Below are 22,209 nucleotides of genomic sequence, written 5' to 3'. Positions count from 1 at the left end.
CTGTTACCCAGAACATCTATCCACAGTTTAGAATAGAATCTGGCACTTAGTAGGTGCTCAAGAAATATTTGTTTTTAAAAAACAAATGGATGCAAAATAAATCTTTAAAAACTATAAAGGGCACCCTGTATTAAGGTGACAAGTGTTTTTTGTTTGTTTGTTTGTTTTCTGCAAGTGACACCACCAAAATGAATCAACTAATTGGATGGGTTTAACTTCCTCCTCTGCAAACCATCCTAAATATATTATTTATTTCCACACCTTTTAGGACTTCTAAAATTCTTCATATTTGAATTCTGAGCTTGTATTCTCATTTGCAAAACTACCTTTTATATTATAAAAGAAGTATTAGAGACTTAGTTTGCAATTGATAGCCAAGGCAATAAAAGCTTGCCTCTGTTGCTTCCTGATTAAATGTATGGACTGAACGAGTTGAAAAGCACTCTCTTTGTCTTGTCTTCAATCTATCCTTGATTGTGTTTGATTGTGCAGTCACATGGTTCTTCAGCAGAGCTTTTCAATGAAGAGTGTTCCATCAGGGTGTTTTCGAGGGTGTTCGTCATGCCCTCCTCCAGAATTTTATACATAGTAGTGTATATATCGGAGAAGGCAATGACACCCCCCTCCAGTACTCTTGCCTGGAAACTCCCATGGACGGAGGAGCCTGGTAGGCCACAGTCCATGGGGTCGCTACCAGTCGGACACAACTGAGCGACTTCACTTTCACTTTTCACTTTCATGCATTGGAGAAGGAAATGGCAACCCACTCCAGTGTTCTTGCCTGGAGAATCCAAAGGACGGTGGAGCCTGGTGGGCTGCCGTCTATGGGGTCTCACAGAGTCGGACACGACTGAAGTGACTTAGCAGCAGCAGCAGTGTATATATGTCAATCCCAATCTCCCAATTTATCCTGTTAGTGCTTTTTTGTTTTGTTTTCCCAACCAGTCCTTTTGGGGTTTCACAACTAGTCCAAAGTAAGGAGAATGCACGCCTTTCATTTTTGAGCAATTGAATTTTCCACATGGGGCAGCTCTGCAAGTCTTATATCAAATATAAATCTGGTCAACAAGGAACACGCTGTAATGTGGATCTGATCCAGCTTTAGTGACCTGGGCTTTTTGTTTCTCATGCTCTGGAGTAAAAGAGTTTAAAGGGTCATCAAGAGAAACATCCTAAACCATATCTGTTCTCATTTTTACATTTCTGAGGGAAATCTGTGTGGAAATTCAAGAGGTTAGATACAAAGTTGGGTTTAACTCAGTGTCAGCTTTCTCTGAACTCTATTTCTTTGTTCTCAGCAACAAGCCCTCCATGTCTTTTGTGGCTGCTCAGTGATAACCCCGTGGCTTCTGTTTCCTGTTCCTGCTATCTCCTCTCCCTTCACCCTGTTTTCAACCGAGAATGTGATCCTTCCTTAAAATGTTGGGGTTGACCAAAAAGTCTCTTTGGGTTTTTCTGTAAGATGCCATGGAAAAACCCAAACGAACTTTTTGACCAACCTTAATAGCACCAGCTTCTCTTTTAACCATTTTTTTAAATTGAGGTGTAGTTGACTTATAATACAAGTTTCAGGTGAAAAATATAGTGATTCAAAAATTTTAAAGGTTATACTGCATTTAAAGTTATTATAAAATATTGGCTGCATTTCCTGTGCTGATTATTTATTATATACATACTGGTTTTTACTTCGTAATCCCCTCCCCCCATGCTGCCCCTCCCCCTTTCTCCTCCCCACTGCTAACAACTAGTTTGTTCTCTATCCCTGTGAGTCTGTTTCTTTTAACCGTTGTTTTGTCCTTTTGTGTTAGTGTTGAAATGTGATTTTGTTGGCACAATTGTGGAAGACATTTTGTGATAGAAATATCAGGGTGTTTTCCTTCTGTCTATGGATTTTACCTGTTGTTGGATCTCAAACTGTCTGGAGCCTTGGAGCACTTGTATTGCCTGTGGTGGGTAATGAGTGAGGGGTGGAGGTGACTTGCCCCAGACCCTAGAGCTGCTCAATGGCCGAGCCAGCATCAGGTCCAGTCCTCCCACTCCTAGCCCTCGGCCTTTTATTTTATGCCCTGATGCCTCTCTTACTACACGAATGGATTTTTTTAAAAATGTAGAGTAAATAGACGTAGTTTCTGTAACTATGCAACAGCCTGAATGGTATGGGAAGAATCAGGTTGCAGATATTAGTATTTCCAGATCTGCCACCTGACATCAAATTTATCCATTTATCTTGATAGTTATTTCTACTGATCAGAGCAGGGAGGAAATTGGGTCTTATTATGTAGGAATATTTTAATGCCTAATGCTCTCATCTAAATGATAGAACATTGCCACTTGTGCAGGCCTCTGAGAGCAGAGAAAGTTCTAGTCCTTTTGCACTATCTCCCATCTCATCCTTCATTGGAAGGACTGATGCTGAAGCTGAAGATCCAATACTTTGACTACCTGATGCAAAGAACTGACTCCCTGGAAAAGACCCTGATGCTGGGAAAGATTGAAGGCAGGAGGAGAAGGGGATGACAGAGGATGAGATGGCTGGATGGCATCACCGACTCGATGAACATGAGTTTGAGCAAGCTCCGGGAGTTGGTGATGGACAGGGAAGCCTGGCGTGCTGCAGTCCATGGGGTTGCAAAGATTCAGGCACGACTGAGCAACTGAACTTATCTTTCAGGATGGGGAACACATGTAAATCCATGGCTGATTCATATCAATGTATGGCAAAAACCACTACAATATTGTAAAGTAATTAGCCTCCAACTAATATAAATAAATGAAAAAAAATGAAAAAAAATTGGTCAATGCGTTTCTTTATGTTTCAAATTTTGTATGTGTGTGTATGGCTCTGTAACAGAGCCCCTGTTCCATTGTCTAGTGTGGGTCATTTGAGAACTTGTGTGTGCAATGCCCTTGAGCAGGATGGGCCTGGATACAAGCCCTCCACATGCTATGATCTGAAGATCGCCAAGAAGGGGAATGTGTCATCAGCCTGACACCACCAGAGACCAGGTCTTTGAAGGCCCTCTGTATCAGTGGGCAAGGGGGAAAACATGGCTTCTCTGAGAAATGTGGAACCACAGGCATTAAAACCAATGATCCAGAATAGCCGAGTCTGATGGCCCGTTTTCTTTGAAAAAGTTATCCTGGCTCATGGACCAGAGGCAGGTAGTGGACTTTGATCTGGGGCCCCTGTGGAGTTCACTAGAATTGAACGTTACAAATTAGCACTTAAGATCTGGGACAACTAAAATATATTGAAGATCACATGGATGTGTCCCACCTCTAATGGTCAAAGATGAGTTAATAGGAACATTGACTCTTATGCCAGTTATTTTGCATTTGGTTGGCACAGCACCCTGTGAGGTATATATTATTATGGCCAGTTTACAGGTAAGGAAACTTGAGACTCTGAGAGGCTAAGTAACTTGTACATGTTTTTAGAGCCAGTATATGCAGCAAGCTGGGATTGGAATTCAGGTCTCTTGGACTCAAAAGCTGTATGTTTAACCACTGCTTTATACTCGATCTCTGACACTTTTCCTGACCTGTAAGATGGGATAATAATAGCTTTCTCCAGGGTTTTTTAAGGATCCAATGCAATAAAGGACCCGAAAAATGCTTTGTAATCACTAATAAAGCTTTGCAGAGTGAAAGGCATTATCAGAAGTAGAATACACTATGCTACAGTGTCTCTTCGTTTCTCTCTACCCTTTAGATAAATCCAGATGTCCTAGAGTTTGGACTTTTGCCCCTGGCTTTTTGGTCACTGAGAGTAGTTTATGTCCCAGGCATAGATTCTGAGAATGAGGACAACTGGTCTTATTTATCCAGTGACACTGTCCAGAGTGTGATTTCCTTCTTAGGTGGCTGAGAGGAGTAAAGAGAAGAAGGTCGGCCTTGCATCTGCGGAGGCAGATCTTTGGGACCCCCAGAGTTCTTTCCTGCACGCTAAGAAATCCCCTGTGCATTTCTGGCTGTTCTCTAATGTGCCTATTGTTTCTCTCCCTTTCTCATTTGTCACAGAAGACGAAGTGCTTCCCTGTGTAAAGGACATCAGCCACTTCTTAATGCAAGACATCGCCTTCCTGTCTGGTAAGCAGACATTTTCATATATTAAGATCAGATACATGTTTGAATCCATTAACAAAGTTAATTTGGTCCTTCTTATAGGTGGCTATATAATTTTTATATTTTAATAAACATTTATGCGTTGTGCATGTAGTTGCTAAAGAAATGGACATTTAGAGAATAACTAGAGGTTTTAAATATGTTTAGATATGTGATTAAAACCAGGCTTACCAGCCTTGTACACTGGACACTCGGGAACATCTTTAGCAATCCATGATGAGTGAAAGTGGGATCCATCTCCTTAGGTGGGTGCAGGCTGAGTGAGAGGGCGGCCACAGATTTCTCTGAGGTTTTCCCTGCTGCCATAGCTCTGATGACTTAAATGTTCATTAAAAATGCTGTGAGTCACCCTAATTAAGCAGCGTACACATGACAAAAAGTTGACTTTTCTAAAATGTACATGCATTTGTGTATTATTTCTAAAAATTGTGAATAATGTATGTATTATGAGATACATATAAAATTTACCTTCTTAACTATTTTTAAGTGTATAGTTCAGTGGTATTAAATACATTCACATTGTTATACAGCCATCCATCCACCATCCATTTCCAGAACTCTTCTTGTCTCATAAAACTGAAACTCTCTACTGGTTGAAAAATAACCCCTCGTTCCCCCCTCCCTTTAACCCCTGGTAATTACTGTTATGTTGATACTTTCTGTATCTACATATTTGACTATTCTTGGTGCCTCATATGAGTGGACTCATGCTGTATTTGTCTTTTTGTGACTAGCTTTTTTCATTTTGCATAATGTCCTCCAGGTCTTTCTATGCTGTAGCATATATCAGAATTTCCTTCCTTTTTTAAGGCTGAGGAATATGCCATTCTATGATGAGTTAATTTGTTTATCCATTCATCCATTGGTGGACATTTGGGTTGCTTGCACCTTTTCACTCTTGTGAATAAAACTGCTCAGTAGCATTACATATTTTTAGAGATACAGCAATAGGAAACCACTCCTCTTGTTTTAATCTGGTCAGATATCTAGGGGGAACTTTGCTTAAGGACAAGCAAATTCGTTTCAGGTGTTAGAGTAACTTGAACTATGCCATTAAACATTATATTTATAGTATTAAATGGATAAGAACAGTTTACAAGTATATGTGTTGTTTGTATGAAAATGTTTCTTAGGTGTTGAGAGTACAAGAGACCATCTTATTCCTTTTAAGTAGTTAAATTATTTCTCCTAAAATGATACCTACGTGCTTGGTTTACCAAATGAGCAATTACTTTATAGATGATCCTAATTGGACACTTCCATCTGGCTTCTGCTTTAATGATTAGAATTAGCAGTAATTGTGAATTAGTGGTGACTTAATGAGGTTTTATGTTTTTATTTTATAAGTGGTATAATTGTGTGATAGGCTTTCACTATTAGATTAAGGGATTTTGCAGAAGCTCCTCAGTGTTTTTAAAATTGTGTTCAAATGGAAACACCCTCGGGACCTGTTTCCCAATCTAGATCCCTCTCCATAATTTCCTTTCTTATCTGATCTTTGTAGTTTTCAAAATACGTCTTGTCTATCGTTTCTTTTGAAGAAAGGGTTCCCAATGTTAAAAATGACAAAAACCTCCCTATTTAGAATATCAATATCTCCTTTCTTTTCTCACATGTCTACTACCTAGTACCTACAGCACTTGTGCTTCCCTGGCGGCTCAGTGGTAAAGAACCTGCCTGCCAGTGCAGGAGATGTGGGTTCGATCCCTGATAAGGGAAGACCCCCTGGAGGAGGAAATGGCAACCCACTTCAGTATTCTTGCCTGGAAAACCCCATGGACAGAGGAGCCTGATGGACTGTGGTCTATGGGGTCGCACAGAGTCAGACATGACTTAGCGACTAAACAACAACAGCTGCAGCAACACTTGTGGGTACTCAGTGGTGATAACAAGTTTATTGATTAGTTGATGAGAATCTACCCTTGTAAGAACCAACATTCTTTCCTTTGGTAGGTATAGTTTGCCTAAATACTGCTCGGCAAGTCTAACATATATATGTTGCATTATATGTTATATATTATTTATATTCCTAGTTCTACACCATACCCTATCTATAGAGGCCCCTTGTTTCTTGCTTGGCTAAGTCTCTTGGTTCATAGTTGTACAGTGTCTCCTTTGAGTTCCTTTAAAATTCTTGGGTGGATGCCATCATTTTCCATGATTATCTTTCTTCATCTTGCTCTTTACGTCTAGAATGTTGTAAAGATTTATCATCATTTGATTTATTATTTTGGTCTAGTTTGATTCATTACTTTGGTCTAGTCTGATTAAAAAAGTACTATGGGAATGGGGACCCTCCCTTAAGTTTCTGTTGAGAAAGATTAAGGCAAGGAATGAATTTGACCTTTTCCCAAGTGCTCTAGTGGAAAATGTGTGTGCTGCTTTTGTTGGATAGAGTATTCTAGAAACATCCCTTAAGTCACTGTGGTGAAATTGTTGTTCAGGTGTACTGTTTCCTAGTGAATTTCCCAGCTACTCCTTCTAGCAGTTATGCAGAGGGGTGGTGAAATTTCTGACTAAAATTGTGAATTTGTTTATTTCTCCTTGGAGCTCTATCCATTTTGTTTCTTGTATTTTGAAGCTCTGTTATCAGATACATAAGCACTTAGGAATATTATGTCCTCTTGATGAATTTACCACTGTTTGATTATCAAATGATCTTCTAATTTTGACAAATCTATTTGGTCTGATATTAGACAGTCTCTTTTGGACTAATTAGCATGATATATCTTTTTCCATCTTTTTCCTTTTAATGCATTGTGCCTTTATATTTAAAGTCTGTTTCTCGTAGACAGTATATAGTTGGGTCTTGATTGTTTTATCCAGTTAGACTATATCTAACTTTTAATTGAAGTGTCAAAATCATTTACATTTAACATAATTATGCATGTGGCTTGGTTTAAATCTATCATTTTACAATTTGTTTTCTATTTGTCTTGTTAGTTCTTTGTTTTTTCCTTCCATTTTTGCTTTCTTTTGGAATTAGTTGTGTTATCATTCTACTTTATCTCCTTTGCCTTTGTCATAGTTTTATTGCATACTGAATTTTTTTATATCTTATATCTCTATTCACTTAAATTCAGCCAAATATGAATTACAACAAAATCTCTCAAAAGTTTTCTTTTAGCAAGCCAGATTCAAAGGCCACCCTACAACTTGCCTCCTAAAATAATCCTTCAACTTCCATTTAACACTAAAAATGTATTGAGCACCTACTCTGTGCCCAGGTGTTAGGCTGACTATAGAATGGGACCTCAGGCACATGGAAGGTTCACCCCTGCACTTAGATGGCTTTCATTCTCAATCCTCTAGGCTGTGTAGAGGGCCGTGGAGTGGGATGAACACTGAATTTTATACTTTGTGGTCTTTCTTTCTTTGCATTAGTAAGATTCCTATACCATTGTCGCTATTATTCCTTATGTTGTTTCTTCCACCAATCTGTTAGAACATTACTTATTACCTGTAGTTTGTTTACTATACTCTTTCATGTTCACCATGACTCTAAGGGGTCAATTTTTTCAAGGTTTCCACTTGTTATCAAGCTGTCAGTGACTCATTTTGAATTTAAACTCATAGTATTGGTATAGAAACAGTTATTTTCTAATACCCATGGTTGTCCAATATGAAGAATCAGTGATATTTTCAACTCTGTTTATTACACACATTCCATGACATTTTTTCCTCATTTTGCTGTCTCTTATTCCTCCCTCCTTTCCCTCTTCCTTTCTTTCTTTTGTCTTTCCCCCCTCTCTCTTTTTCTTTCCTTCTTCTTTTCAATTTCAAAACCACCCTGTTGCATTTTTAAAAAACGTTTTAGCCATGCCACATGGCATGTGAGATATTAGTTCCCCGATCAGAGATTGAACTCTCACCCTGCATCGGAAGCCTTAATCATTGGCCCCCGAATAAGTGCCCCACCCTGCCACTTTTTGCACTTAAGCAGGAGCATGGTGCCATTTTGGTTTCTGTGGAGGTCATCATCCTTATAAAAGTTGCATTGGCCCCAACCTGTCTTCTTATCACTCCTCTCAAATCTAAAATCCTCTATTTTACATTGTTGTGACATAAATGTTAACTTGGTTTTTGATACTGTTTTAGGTGGCCGGGGAAAGGATGATGCTTGGATCATTACATTTCCAGAAAATTGTAATTTCAAATGCATACCAGAAGAAGTTATAGCAAAAGTACTGACTTACTTGACGTCTATTGCAAGGTACAGCATTTCATTACATTGTTTTTTTCAATTTGGTTTCTTTTTTGGATACCTATTTGAGTGTAATAACAAGAAAATGATGTTTTAGTGTGGCTATTATTACTGTAAATGATTTATAAGACTCACTTTCAGAATAGATAAGAAATAACTTAGAAGCAGAAGCTGACCACTACTTAAATTGCTATAAAAATCATACTGAGGATCTATGAAAACAAAATTGGGGACCAAGAAGTATTTGTCCCCATGTAGAAGAACATAGGTTGAAAATGATGATCATACTTTAAAGTCTAAAAGAAACTGTCACTAGCCAATAGCTAGACAGCTATTCTTCATTTCTTCCAAGGATAAAATAAGAAGACAAAGTTAAATAGACTTAAAAGTGATATTGAAATGGATTAGGAGTAACTTCTTGATATTAGAAATCATTTGAGATGAGAATGCTTTAAGGGGAAAGTTTCAGAAGCTCCCTTAAAGATTTTATTTAGTTTGCAAACAAGTTTTTTAAAGGAAATGTTTTCTGGTTATTAATCCTGAATTCTAAGAAGGCGTTAATCTAAAATGGTAATATTATGAAGAGTCTCATGAACAAAATGGAGAAGGAAATGGCAACCCACTCCAGTACTCTTGCCTGGAAAATCCTATGGACAGAGGAGCCTGGTAGGCTACAGCCCATGGGGTCGCAAAGAGTCGGACACGACTGATGTGACTAAGCACGCACGAACAAAAATCAAATCCCAGAAAACAAAATTTACACTGTACCTCTTAAAGCTTGAAAGTGGTCTCTTTACGGCAAATAAAAGTTTTATTATGCATTACGCTGCCTTCCCTCAAGGAACAGGCAAGAGATTTAACAGTGTTTTTCTGAATGAATTAATGGATCATTGACTTATGATGGATTGCCGTGAAGTTAAATCTGATGTCATGAAGGACAGCTGTCTATAATGTTTTCCCATGCCCCAAATCACAGTATTCCAAATCCATTTTAGTGGCACTTACCTGTTTAAAAGATTGACATAAGTGGCAAAAAGAAATTTTAAATTGTAGTAGAATATGGAATTAAATTGATTTTTCATTGTAGCACCTTGTGATAGCTTCCCAAATCTGTCTTCAGGCCAGACGTCACATGTAAATGAAATAATCAGAAGTAAGGACATATTTAGCAAAGTTGGGTTACTATTAAGAAAAACATTATTTCCTCTTATCTTCTAGGCAAAATGGATCTGACTCCCGATTTACCATTATTCTTGATCGAAGATTGGATACCTGGTCTTCTCTCAAAACATCTCTCCAGAAAATCTCAGTAAGTACCAATTTATTCTATAGTAACTTCTTATTTTTGTTTTGCATTATACTTTCTGTTTGTGGGGGTACAGATTATTTTTATTCTGATGGAGGCTAAAAAAAATAGATGGAATGGAGAGGTGGGAAACTAGAGAGAAGAACTGGTAAAGAAGATTGAGCTGAACAACTCTACTCAATAGAAAACCTTATAGTAAAGAATGAGTAGTTAATGGTTCAAGTTGAGTGAGAAGAGATTCATGGTCTCCTATGCCTTTCAAAGCAAGGCAGTTTTTTATGTGAACTTTTTATAAAACAGCAATAACCATGTTGTATACACATTGTATATTGAAAAGTATAAAGAAGGAGGTTTAAAACAATAGTTAATAATCCAACCATCCAGAAATAAGCACTTTTTAACATTTTGGTGTGTATCTTTCTAGATTTTTCTTTCCCCTGGGACAGAGAGGGTACGGAGTCACCTGCAAAATGATGTATCTCCCCAATTAGAGTCTAGTCCCCAGCTCCCCAAGACCCAGAGAGTCCCTAAAGGAGACAGTATGAGAGATGCAGTCTTGCCCACAGCTGAGATGATCTTTTTACATTATTAGGCTCATCTGGATATTGTCTGACAGTTCTTGCATAGAAAAGAGGGAGGTGAGGAACCCATAGGCTCTTCCTGAGCTGGTAAGAGTGGGGCTGTCTGTGGAAGTGCCATGTGGTCAACTTGCTCTATCAGACCAGAGAAGCTGGGAATCAATCCATGTTTTTCTTTGAGAGTTCAGTATCATCAGCCAATGAAATTCTTCCTTCATCTCACAACCAACGGACACAGAGGCCACACCCACCAGAGGCAGTTGGTTTAGTTGTGAAGCCAAGACAGAAATCTAAGTTGCTGGACTTCTGAACCAGTGTTCTTTTTTGTTCTACTAACTTGCTGACGAGTATAAGAAATACACTGACACACGGTATCATGAATGAGATCATTATTATTTTCATACCCATTATGAATTATTCTTCATCTTGAACAAGTCAGTATGGTAGTTTTTTTATTTCTTAAAACAGAGGAGAGAAGAATTAATACCAGATTCATGAAAATCACCAAAATAAAATAGTAAAACGTCGAATTTATATAATACATTTTTGCTTTTTTAAACACTTTCACATTTATTAAGTAATGTTGATTCTCTCTGTTTCCTGATTAAGTCCTATGGGTGGATGTCTTTATAAATTGTCCTATAGATGAGGGAATTATATTGATATACAATATGCATTTTGGAAAGGTTATGTGATGAATCCAAGGTCAGATAGCTAGATAACCAGAATTGAATTTTCATAAATTCTAGTTGGTGACCTTTCCACTTGCTGCTTCCTATCATTTTCCAAACGACTTGTGGATACACAAATACATTAATAATTTTTTTTAAGAAAAAGGTAAAATTCCTTTGGAGAGAATACATCTGCCCTCCATGTACTACAGACTCCTATCAGTGGGGCTGAATGATATTTATCCAGGTATTTATCATGCCCTGGCCTTTAGGATCAGTCCTTGGGCTTGTTGAACAAACTTTAGTTCATGATAAGAATCAATTATTTAACACTAAATATAGCACTTGTCATAATAAGGCATTTTTAAAATCACCCAGCCCAGCTTTTTTTTTTCTTTTTGGCCAAAACTACTTGTTTGATGAAATTAATTTTCACTGAGTGACTGGTTGGCATATGGCGTCAGTTTTGAAACTGGGTCTTGATACTGCTTTGCTGGTGGCTCAGATGGTAAAGAATCTGCCTGCAATGCGGGAGACCTGGGTTCCATCCCTGGGTTGGGAGGATCCCCTGGAGAAGGGAACGGCTGCCCACTCCAGTATTCTTGCCTGGAGAATCCCCATGGACAGAGGAGCCTAGCAGGCTACAGTACATAGGGTCACAAAGAGTCGGACGCGATTGAGCGACTAATCACAGCACAGCACTACTGATTTGGAGTCAATAAAGGAATAATGACTTGTTTCTTGGAAGTGATGCTCCCCTTTCTGTTTCCTAGGGATGCTCTCTCAGTGGGAAATTGAGAAGTCTGCCCAGCAAAGAGCTCTGCATCCAAGGTCCCTTTATTTGCATAATTGCCAGGCAGGAGTGGGGGTGCAGGTGATGAGGACATCTGACTGGCTATAGATTAGTTTCAGCGTTGTTTTATTTAAATATTTTAAATGTTTCTGCTTATGGTATAGACTCTATACCCATACTTAAAAGCACATTAATTATATCTCAACCATTGGACACTGTTTGCCCATTGGACACTGTTTGCAGTAGAGGTAAATATTGAATACAAGCTAATTTCAAGAGCAAAAGTTGACGTTCAGAAAGAATTTCTGGTGAAAACAGCCATTGTATAGATAGGTCTAACTGTCTTTGGTATATTATTTTAAACTAGTGTCTGTGAAGTAATTATATGATTCAATTTGAAGACCTTAATTTCTAGATTCTTAAAGAAACTATGCAGTTAGGCTATACTTCATAATGATAGGAGACTATATATATATATATATATATATTTTTTTTTTTTAGTTACATGTTTTGGGGAAATGTTCCTTCGGTAGAGAATCCTACCCGTCTCAGAAAGTTTGTATGTTCTGTTCTTTTTAAATTATCATCGGGACAAAATCCCACAAACTATTAACCTTTCCCAGGCTTAAACCCAGAATAGAATTTAATAATAATAATAATAATAAACAGAATTGAATTTCAAGTTACATAGGGGGATAGGGCAAGAATAAAGATATCAGTTAATACTACCTTCACAAAGATTCTTAGCATTCCACCTTAAAAATCAAATTGCGCAGAGAAAGCCAGCCCCATCTAGCCCCTAAGAGGACAGTTTTTTTTTTTCTTCTTCCTCCACTCTTAGGAAAAGCCTGATCTTCCTGAGCAGTCCAGCACCAGCTAATCCATGAGGTTCAATCAGGCTAAGTAATTGGGGGAATGTGTGGACTCTGAATTACAATGAGCAGTAGGAAAGGATCTGTCAGCTGACTAATCGGAGATAGTGGGTTTTTTTTTTTTTTTTTTTTTGCAGCGCTGCCAGGGTGGTAATGGAAGCAGCCACGGTAGCTTTGTTTGATAAAGATTTTTGGCTGCCGCTTTTAAATACTACCTAAGACGCAGCTCATATTTCATCAATGTTGCATTGACAATTGGAAAAGAAGCGTGTTGTTGTGTATAGGCGGGATGGCAGAAGCAACTCCCCCGAGAGGCAAGATGAGGTTCAGAAGGAATGCGGTAAGGGCTCTGCCTGCAGTCCTGGAAAGCCCGTTCCCAAGTTCAAGTGCAGGAATGCTGCAGCATGGTGCTATAGCACAAACTGCTGAATGGGGCTTTTCAGGATGGAGGGCGAGAGTGGAGACTCGGATTTGCGTGGATTGCATTGATGTGATTACTGTGATATGGACGTAGGGGAACGTTAAGGCATCAAGATCTAAATGTGATCAAATTTATGAGGAAGCATCCTTCGTCATGGTATTTATTTAAGAGTGTATGAACAATATTGACTCATTTGGCAGAGTAGCTTAAAGTCACTAGTTATCAATAAAATAATATCGAACAAAAGGATTCATCCTTCTTTTCACCATGGACAAGTAGATTATGGTATCATGGACAGATCTGCAGATGACTTTATCAGTGTTTAAAAAGGCTACATGTTACTGGACAAGTGAAAAAATGTTAAGTCTGATGATTTGCATTCTTTCTGATTTCAGGTTTTCCTCAAATTAAAAAAAATTATTTCCCCAAATTCAAATGTTAAAGATGCAGAATTCTAGCCCATTGACTACCTTTTTTTTAAAGGAAGAAAAAGAGTGACTCACTGTTATTTATAAGCTAGAATTTAGAAATCTCTTCTTTCAGATACATTTTCAAATTTTCCCATCATTGGTTCACTTATATACCAGATTCCCAGCAAATTTCAGATGGGCCATTTAGATGTCGTTTGGAGAAATGTGAAATAACAATAGCTAATTTAATAATTAACTGGTCATCAGCCCAGTTTTCAGTGCTGCTCTTTTTCTTTCAAAACTTAAGATAACGTTATTGATGCTATGATTTAAAATAGAATACCTGCTTATTTAAATAATCAAGGCAACACCAAAAAAATGAGAGAGTGACAATCAGTCATAGAACAGAATGACACTTGGAATCAAAAGTAAGATCAGGGAAATAAACCAGTAAGAATTTTACTCTTGTTGAATGACAGTGAACATCCATGGGTGAGTAACTGGTTTATTTTCTAATAAAGCTCTTAGCACAAGATAGTATTTTAAAAATTACAGCTTAGGATATGAATCTTTTTATTTTGACAAAATTGTATCTCCAGCTCTACACATGATTGTGTATTATGGGAATAATAGCTTCAGATTTTTAACAGACAATTTATGGTGCACAAGAGATGCCCGTGTATGTGCTTTGCAGTGTTGGGTGCAACTGACATTAGTACTTTCGTTATAAAAAGTAATTGACTTAAGTGTTAAGAAGATTCCTAATTCCTTTATATGCATAGATATTTTCTCAGTTCTGAACTTGGTTTCCTGTATATGCATGCTTGCATGCTCAGTCACTTCAGTCGTGTCTGACTCTTTGTGACCCCATGGATTGTAGCCTGTCAGGCTCCTCTGTCCATGGGATTCTCTAGGCAAGAATACTGGAGTGAGTTACCATATCCTCTCTAGGGGATCTTCCCGACCCAGGGATTGAACCTGCATCTCATATGTCTCCTGCATTGTCAGGCAGGCTCTTTACCCCTAGTGCCACCTGGGAAGCCCTTTATGTTTATACACACACCTTAATATACACAGAAATTAATGCAACACACAAGTACTTAGTGAATAGGTATATCTAGTATTGTGCTACAGACAACATGGGTTACACAGGTAAACGTGGAATGGCTACAGAGCTGAAAGAGCTCTCAATCTAGTAGAGAAGGTAGGACATGTTCATAAAAAACTATTAAATAACTATTATGAAAGAACTTCTAGCTGGTGGGGAAGGCCTCAGGGGATGACATTTGTTTGGACCTTAAGGAATAGCATATGTGTCTATTATCTTTCTTGGTGTCTTTCCTCTCTTTTTCTCTCAAATTAATTACTTGAAGTTGTCTGTAGGAACAGCTAGCTTGAAATGAAATTGATTGGATCAAGTCTAAAGCCTAGAACTATAGTGGAAGACAGATTTGTTCTGCTTGCATGGATACAGCTTGACCAGAGTGAAAAATTTGCAACTCAGCTGGTGACACCATGGTTTGACTTGGAAGAATCTCTGGTGTTGGGCTGATTCTGGAGGCTATGATAGGTGGCACCTGGAAGGATGGTAAAGTGGCCTTAGAGTCCACGGATAGGCTTCTACTGGCTACTTGATGGAAATTGCAATGACCGTGAACAAGTGAGGGGGGCTGTTGAGAACGGATATGGGACAAGAAGGGTGAGCCTTAAGGAAAGAGCATTGCCGGGGAGTGTCCTACGCCTGAGGTCACTTGGCAAGGGATTTGGTGATCTGTGGAGTAACTCTTTCTTTCTGTACTCTTTCAGTGTGGGAAGAATGAGTACAGAAGTAGCTCACAGCATTGGAAACTCTTCTCTGTAGCTTGAGGTCATAAGATTTTTCTCAGCATATTCTAAAGTGGTAGTTCCAACCGTATTGAGGTCAATCACATGCCAGCAACTCAGTATTAATACTCTGTAATGATGTGAAATTGTAATGGTTTTGTTCAGTAGGCTCCGTGATGCTAAATTGTTTCAAGCATTTGTTTTGACTGTTAGTTTTTGTCCCATTTTGTAGATGTCAAGGTCAAGTTATTCCTAAAGGTAAGGCAGCCAGTCTGAGCATGCATTCAGAGTGTGCGTTGTGAAGGATGTGTCTGAAAAGGGTTAAGTGTCCTGGAAAGAGCTTGGCTTTAGGATTCAGGTTGGCCTGTGTGCTCCTAGCAAGCAGTTAGTGTCCCACTAGCAAACAGTTAGTGTACCACGCTGTGCTTCAGTTTGCCCATCTGTGGAAAGGCCGTAATACCTACTTCACTGCAATGTTACAAAGGCTACATGGGATAATATACGTAACAAGCCTGGCGCATATGTCCTAGGCTTTCAGTAAAGGGTTCCCTGTTACTGTGACCCCATTTCTTTGCCCTAAAGATGAAAAGGAAAGGCTCTAGGAGTATAAATTGTTTTTATAGTAAAATAATCAAACTTTTATGTGGTATCAGCCACTTGTAAAAGTTTTTAAAGAAGTAGCTAGGATAACTGAAAAGGGGGCAGAGGGTGTGTGAAAGGCCTGTTTTAGATGCTGCATAAAATAACATTAAGCAAGGTTAATTTCCAGGCTTCAGTAGTGAAATGTATCAAGTGATGCCTCTGGTCGTTGTTATTGCTGTGCTAACTGTCATGAGGCCATATAGTTGGGTGATCTGAAGGCAGGCATGAAGAGAAGGGATTCAGTGTCTTCTCTGCGAGGGGAAGAGGAGAAAGTGAATTCTTTGCTCCTGCTCCTGAATTTGAAGAACCAGTAGGAGCTGCTCCTCAGGGCTGGGGTGGGGCCAGTCTCAGAGATGGAGAAATGGCTCTGATCCCTGCGAAGATGGGCAACATGTTCATTTTTACCAAGGCGCCTTTAAGCAGTCACATGTTGGAACTACAAAAAAGAAAAAAAAAACTGCCTAAACTAAACTGGTTTTAGGCAACCAGTGCCTAAAACTAATGTCGTTTCCTCTCTTATGCTGCATGCTTTTTTTTTTTTTTCTATAAAGAAAAACGCAATCAAAGAAAACAAGGCTGGCCCTTGCTCACATCCTTTTGCTTTTTTGACAAGCTCTCAAAGACGATTTATAGTTTTAAAATCTAGGGTTTATTTGGGCGAAAATAGAAACTGTGCCTTTTCATGTTTATATAATCAACCAGATTAGAGATCTGTAAGGAAGCATGCTGGAGAATGTAGGAACATCGTTTCCCCAAACTGAATGGGAAAGCTCAAAGGTCTGGAGCTGTATTTGCAAAGAATACACTAGAATTTCTTGAAGAATTACTTAGCATCACAAAAGCTTAGCGTATTAGTTCCCTGTTGCTGCTGTAACCAATTACTACAAACTTAGTAGCTCAAAATAACCCAAATGTATTTTACAGTTCTGGAGGTCAGAAGTCCAAATGAGTCTCACTGGGCTACGGCCAAGATATCAACAGGGCTTCTGAGGCTTTAGAGGATAATGTTTCCTTGACATTCTAGTTTCTAGAAGCTGCCCACATTTCTTAGCTCATGGCCCTGTATCACTCTGACCTCTGCTTCTGTTGTTACATCTTCTCTGATTCTAGTGCCTCCCTCTGTTTAATAACTCTACTTGTGATTACATTGTTCCCACCCTGATAATCCAGGATCATTTCCCCATCAGAAGGTGAGGTGAGGTGTTAGTCGCTCAGTCATGTCCAACTCTTTGCGACCCCATGGACTGTAGCCCTCCAGGCTCCTCTGTCCATGGAGTTCTCCAGGCAAGAATACCTGGAGTGGGTTGCCATGTCCTTCTCCAGGGGATCTTCCCAACCAGGGATCAAAACTGGGTCTCCCACATTACAGGCAGTTTCTTTACCATTTGAACCACCAGGAAAGCTCTGAAGATTCTTAACTTAATCACATTTACAGAGTCCCTTTTGCCTTGTAACATATTCACAGGTTCCAGGGATTAGGATGTAGACATCTTTGGGGAACCTTTATTCTGCCTACTACACTCAATTCCTCCAGTTGTGAAATGAGGGTAAAAACAGAATCTACTGCAGATAAATACTTAGCATAATGTCATAGTAATGCTCACAATGAGGAAAATTTTCATAGTAGTCACTCAATAAAAAGCAACACTCCAACCCATGGCCATTGAGCCAATCTCCTGTCCCTGCCTTAAGGCTTTGAGAGGCCCTGAAGACATATAAATTTATGGACATGTGTATATATATATGTGTGTGTGTGTGTGTGTGTATTTGCTGGAGAGAAGCTATGAAAAGTCATTCATATGAAGTTGTGGATTTACTGCAATTAGTTTGGCAGTCACTTATTTAAATCTGGGATAAGTGAGTGGGACTGGGATCAAAAAGTCAAGTGTATCTGATTCATACATGGGATCTAGTGGACATGAGGGATAGAAACAATATACTTGGTCTGAACTGTATAATTTAGTTTTCTAAAAAATGTAACTCTGACAAATCAAATGAACTGTTTGAGTACCACCCAGTTGTTTAGTAGTTTTGCCTACTAAATAATAGCTGTTGCCTACAAGTTATGAGAGTAGCTATCAGTTTAATGGATCCATGTATTCTAGGAAGATTTGCATGGCGGCTCAGTAAAGATTCTAAAATTATCATATAATGAACAACATTGCAAATGTGATTATACAGGCAATAAATGAAGTGTTCATCCTTGATAGTGCTTTTTCTTTAGAAATGCAAATTTAGTAGGCTTTTTGTGATAAGCAAATCACTGAACATTTTGAAGGAATTAAGGGAGGAGAAGGTATGATAAAATAATCAGGAAGTTTTACTTAAGAATGATCTGATTAGAATGTAGAAATATTTTTAGAAGCATTTTATTCAGCTTTCAATGTTTATAACTAACTATTTTATCAAATAGACAGAATAACTGATTTAATAAAGCAACCAACATGAAATCCCTGACTTAGGAGCAGCTGAACACCCACAAACCCTGCCTGAACTCTCTTCCCCATGGATTCTGTGGACAGTGATTCTGCGTCTCTTTCTTTTCTGCTTTGTCCCCTATTGTGTGATCAGGGGCCTGACTGCTGGGACAGCCTTGTTCTCCTAGGAGTGGCAGGATAGAGACCAGGGCCTGACCTCGGGCAGAGAGTTACCACATGGTCTTCTCTGTTCCTGTAGTATCCTCCCCTACCCCCACCCTCAGTTTTGGAGGGGGGCGAGTATTCTAGGCTTTAAGTTGGTCACCCTGGGGTCTCACATCTAGAGATTTCTAATGCAATACCAGAGAATATGACACTAAGGAAAGTCAGAGAGAAAAAGACAATGAAACCATATCAACCTAGAGTCCATGAAAGAATAAAAATAAGAGTGCTTTAAGTGTTGGCAAAAGTAGGGTGCTTTCCATTCCATTTATTTATTTATTTATTGTTGCAGTGAGTCTTTATTGCTGCTTGGGCTACTCTCTAGTTGCAGTGAGTGAGGCCTACTCTTCACTGAGGTGTGTGGGTTTCTCATTGCAGTGGCATCTCTTGTTGCGGAGCACAGGCTCTAGGTGCTTCACAGTGGAGCACAGGCATGGGCTTCAGTAGTTGTGACACGTGGGTTCAGTAGTTGTGCCTCCCGGGTTCTAGAGCACAGACTCAACAGTTGTGGCACACGACATGTGGGATCTTCCTGGACCAGGGATTGAATCTGTGTCTCCTGCATTGGCAGATGGATTCTTCACCACTGAGCCATTTGGTAATCAAGGTAGCCCCTTGATTCCATTTAAAAGTGAAAAAATAAGTTGAGTCAAGACAGTTAAGTATAATACTAATACTGGTAATTTGCCCATGTGAAGAAGGAAAGACTTAACTCCTAAACTGAATATTTCAGGGTAGAAATAGAATTAGTGCTCTCAGTCTAGAAATAGGTCCAGTTCTCACAAGTCCCTGTCCGAGTTTCCCCTTAAGCAAGCCTTTACCCATAGCCTGAAAAACCTTTTGTCTAAGTCTACTTGTCCTTAAGTCCAAGAACCCAAAGTAAATTAAAAAAAACCTATCTTATTAGTTTTTTTAGGGTTGACAAAGTAGCTTTATATTTATTCTTTCTTTTAATTTTTATAACAACTATGGGAAGTATTGTACCATTCTTAGCATAAACTAAAATAGACATTTGTACATAATAGACAGTGAAGAACAGGGAAGCCTGATGTGCTGCAGTCCATGAGGTCACAAAGAGTTAGACACGACTTAGCAACTGAAAAACAACATAATAGACAGTAGGATATACAGTATCATTGGGATTCTGTCTCTACTGCCAGTTCTCTATACTTGTTTTCTTTGTTCTTTGAAATAAGCTTCCTCTGGCTGTAGGGGTCATGGCTACCAGCGGCCCTGGAACTGCACCCTCAAAGTTTCCTTCCCTTAGTGCTAGTTCAAAAAATGCTAGTGTGAGACTTGGATTCTGCTTACATCAGATTTTCATCCCATGACAAATCATTGTGTGTTAGGAGGGCAAGGTCATGTAGAAAGATAACAGTTCTCATTAGGAACAATATTAAGATTAATAAGAGACTGTCTTAGTCTTTATGGGCTGCTATAACAGAATACCATAGACTGTGTGACTTATAAACAACAGAATTTACTTCTCACAGTTCTAGAGTCTGAAGCCCAAGGTCAGGGTGCTGGCAGATTCTGTATCTGGTGAGAGCTCACTTCCTGCTTCATAGATGGCCATCTTTTCTGTGTCCTCACATGGCTGAAGGGGTGAAGGAGCTCTCTGGGGTCTCTTTCTTAAGGGCACTAATCCCATTCATGAGGGCTCCACCCTCGTGACCTCATCATCTCCTGACCACCCACTCCACCACCAAATACCTTCATATTGTGGCTTAAGTTTCAACATAGGAATTTGGTGGGGAGGGGATGTAGAATCTCATGGGAAGAGAGGGTAGAGCAGACATGGCCCCCTAGAGGAGTGATCAGTTGGATAGCCATCCCAATTTGTGTCTGTTTGTAATCATTGTTTAATTTACTGATTTAAGCTTATGCTCCTTTCTTTTTCCTATTTGTGTCACACTCAGTTCTCTTTCCCTCGCTTTAGTTGTCATTGCCACTTGTTTATGTTTTTATCACCATCTCAAATTGAATTTAAAAAAATTCCACTTTTGAATGTCATTTCAGAGTCTAGGTTTTATCCCTCTATGAAAGTTACTCTTTTTTAAAAAATAGACTGTGTTGTTTAGAGCAGATTTAGGTTCACAGTAGAAAGTATAGACTTCCCATATATATCTGACCCCACAGTATCTTATTAATTTTTCTTTTGTAGTTTTGTTCCATTATTAATATTTCAGCATTCCTGAAAGATGACTGTATTTAAAGCATTTTGAGCATATTTTGCTTTATTATGCTTCAATCTGCTCTTTTGAGGCTGATGACTCCCAACTCTATATTCCCAGTCTAGGCTTCTTTCCCTCCTCCCTTGTACATCCATTTGTCTGATAGACATCATCTGGTTGTCCTGCTGACCCTTACAACCCAATAGGTCCAGGGATAAGAATCAGTATCTTATCCCCCTCCTGAAAGCCTGCTTCTCTTGTGTTCCCATGTCAATGAGGGTTGTACCATTTACCCAGTTAGTTACTCAAGCCAGAAATCTGGAAATTGACTGTCATAGTCTTTCTTTTCTCATCAGACATATCGAGTTATCGTACTTTGCACATTATACCTCCTAAATTCTACCCTTTTCCCTGCTGTTGTTGCTCCAGTTCAGAAACTCATCATCCCTCACTTGGATGACTGTTCCAGCATGCAAACTCATCTGTTTGCTTCCATTCTTGTCCATATTGAGTCCATTCCCAAAGCCAAAGTGATCCTCCTAAAATGCAAATCTAATTATGCTGCTCTGCTACTTAAAAACCCTTAAGAGTCTCCCCCTTGCATCCAGGAAAAGACCCAAGGTCTTTCCTGGTCAAGATCCTGCTCATCTTTCTAGCACCATTTCTGGTGACTACATCTCTCCACCCCGCAGCAGCATCTTCCTCTAGCTTTCCTGACTGGGACCTCTTGATGTAATACAGACTTGGGTACCAATTCAGACTTCACCAGTTGAGCCAAGTTATACTTAAACTCTCTGAGCCTCACTTTATTTGTAAAAGCGGATTTCCTAACTACTTTGCAGGATTGTAATGAAGAGGAACTGTAATAATGTTAGCAAAATACTTGACATACAGTAAGCATTTGAATGTGGTGCCTTATTACTTATATCAGGCCATATTATTCCAGCCCTTGTGAATTTTCCTTAGGCTCCTCCTTGTCTTTTGCACTCTTTCATTTAACAGTTACTTCTTGACCACCTTCTATGTGCCAGTATTCTAAGAAGTTGGGAAACATGGATGCACCAGAAAAACAGTCTGATCCACTTTATTCCTCTTTAGGCAAGACCTTTTTGACATTCTTAGGTCTAGGATGCTCTGTGTTACCCCTTCCTGTTGTATGTTATTCTAATTCCCTTGTTTCATTTGTCAACTTATCATGCTATAGAGTAAATGATGCTAATGGACTCTAGACTGTCATTTTCTTGCAAGCTGGGTTGAGACTGTACATTATTAATTGGTGAACACTGAATGCTAACAGTGCCTGATAATCATTCACTTAAATATGTGGAGGAAACATGTAGAAGATATTTGGTGAATGTCTCTTGGGTGAAATAAAAATACAAGTCCACAAAATGGTTTTCTTCCATTGTTTACTGCAGGTTTCAGTATTTCAGCTCCCTTTAGGCTTTTAGGGCTATCCTAGAAACCTGCCTCCTGATTCTGTTTTGCAAGGATTAAAAACAATTTAAGTACAAAAACAACCACGTTTAAAATGAAGCTTAAGAATATAA

At 38.9% G+C, this 22,209-nt stretch overlaps 1 protein-coding gene across 6 annotated transcripts in view; it reads left to right on the top strand.

Moving 5' to 3' along the window:
- The window catches only part of MCF2 (MCF.2 cell line derived transforming sequence), a 121,436-nt gene that overhangs the window by 29,750 nt on the left and 69,477 nt on the right, over nucleotides 1–22,209 (top strand). For 5 of the 6 annotated variants that reach the window (XM_043897649.1, XM_043897650.1, XM_043897648.1 and 2 more), the window contains exons 2-4: nucleotides 4,021–4,089; nucleotides 8,224–8,338; nucleotides 9,548–9,638. In XM_043897649.1, coding sequence (XP_043753584.1) covers nucleotides 4,021–4,089; nucleotides 8,224–8,338; nucleotides 9,548–9,638 — 275 coding nt within the window. Of the gene's footprint in view, nucleotides 1–4,020; nucleotides 4,090–8,223; nucleotides 8,339–9,547; nucleotides 9,639–12,711; nucleotides 12,890–22,209 lie in introns of those variants that run through there. The other variant, XM_043897652.1, reaches the window with a different exon arrangement.

Source organism: Cervus elaphus, chromosome X (assembly GCF_910594005.1).
Source record: "Cervus elaphus chromosome X, mCerEla1.1, whole genome shotgun sequence".
NCBI lineage: Eukaryota > Metazoa > Chordata > Mammalia > Artiodactyla > Cervidae > Cervus > Cervus elaphus.
Note: the sequence above shows the minus strand (reverse complement) of the source record. Positions and strands in the feature narration are given on the sequence as shown.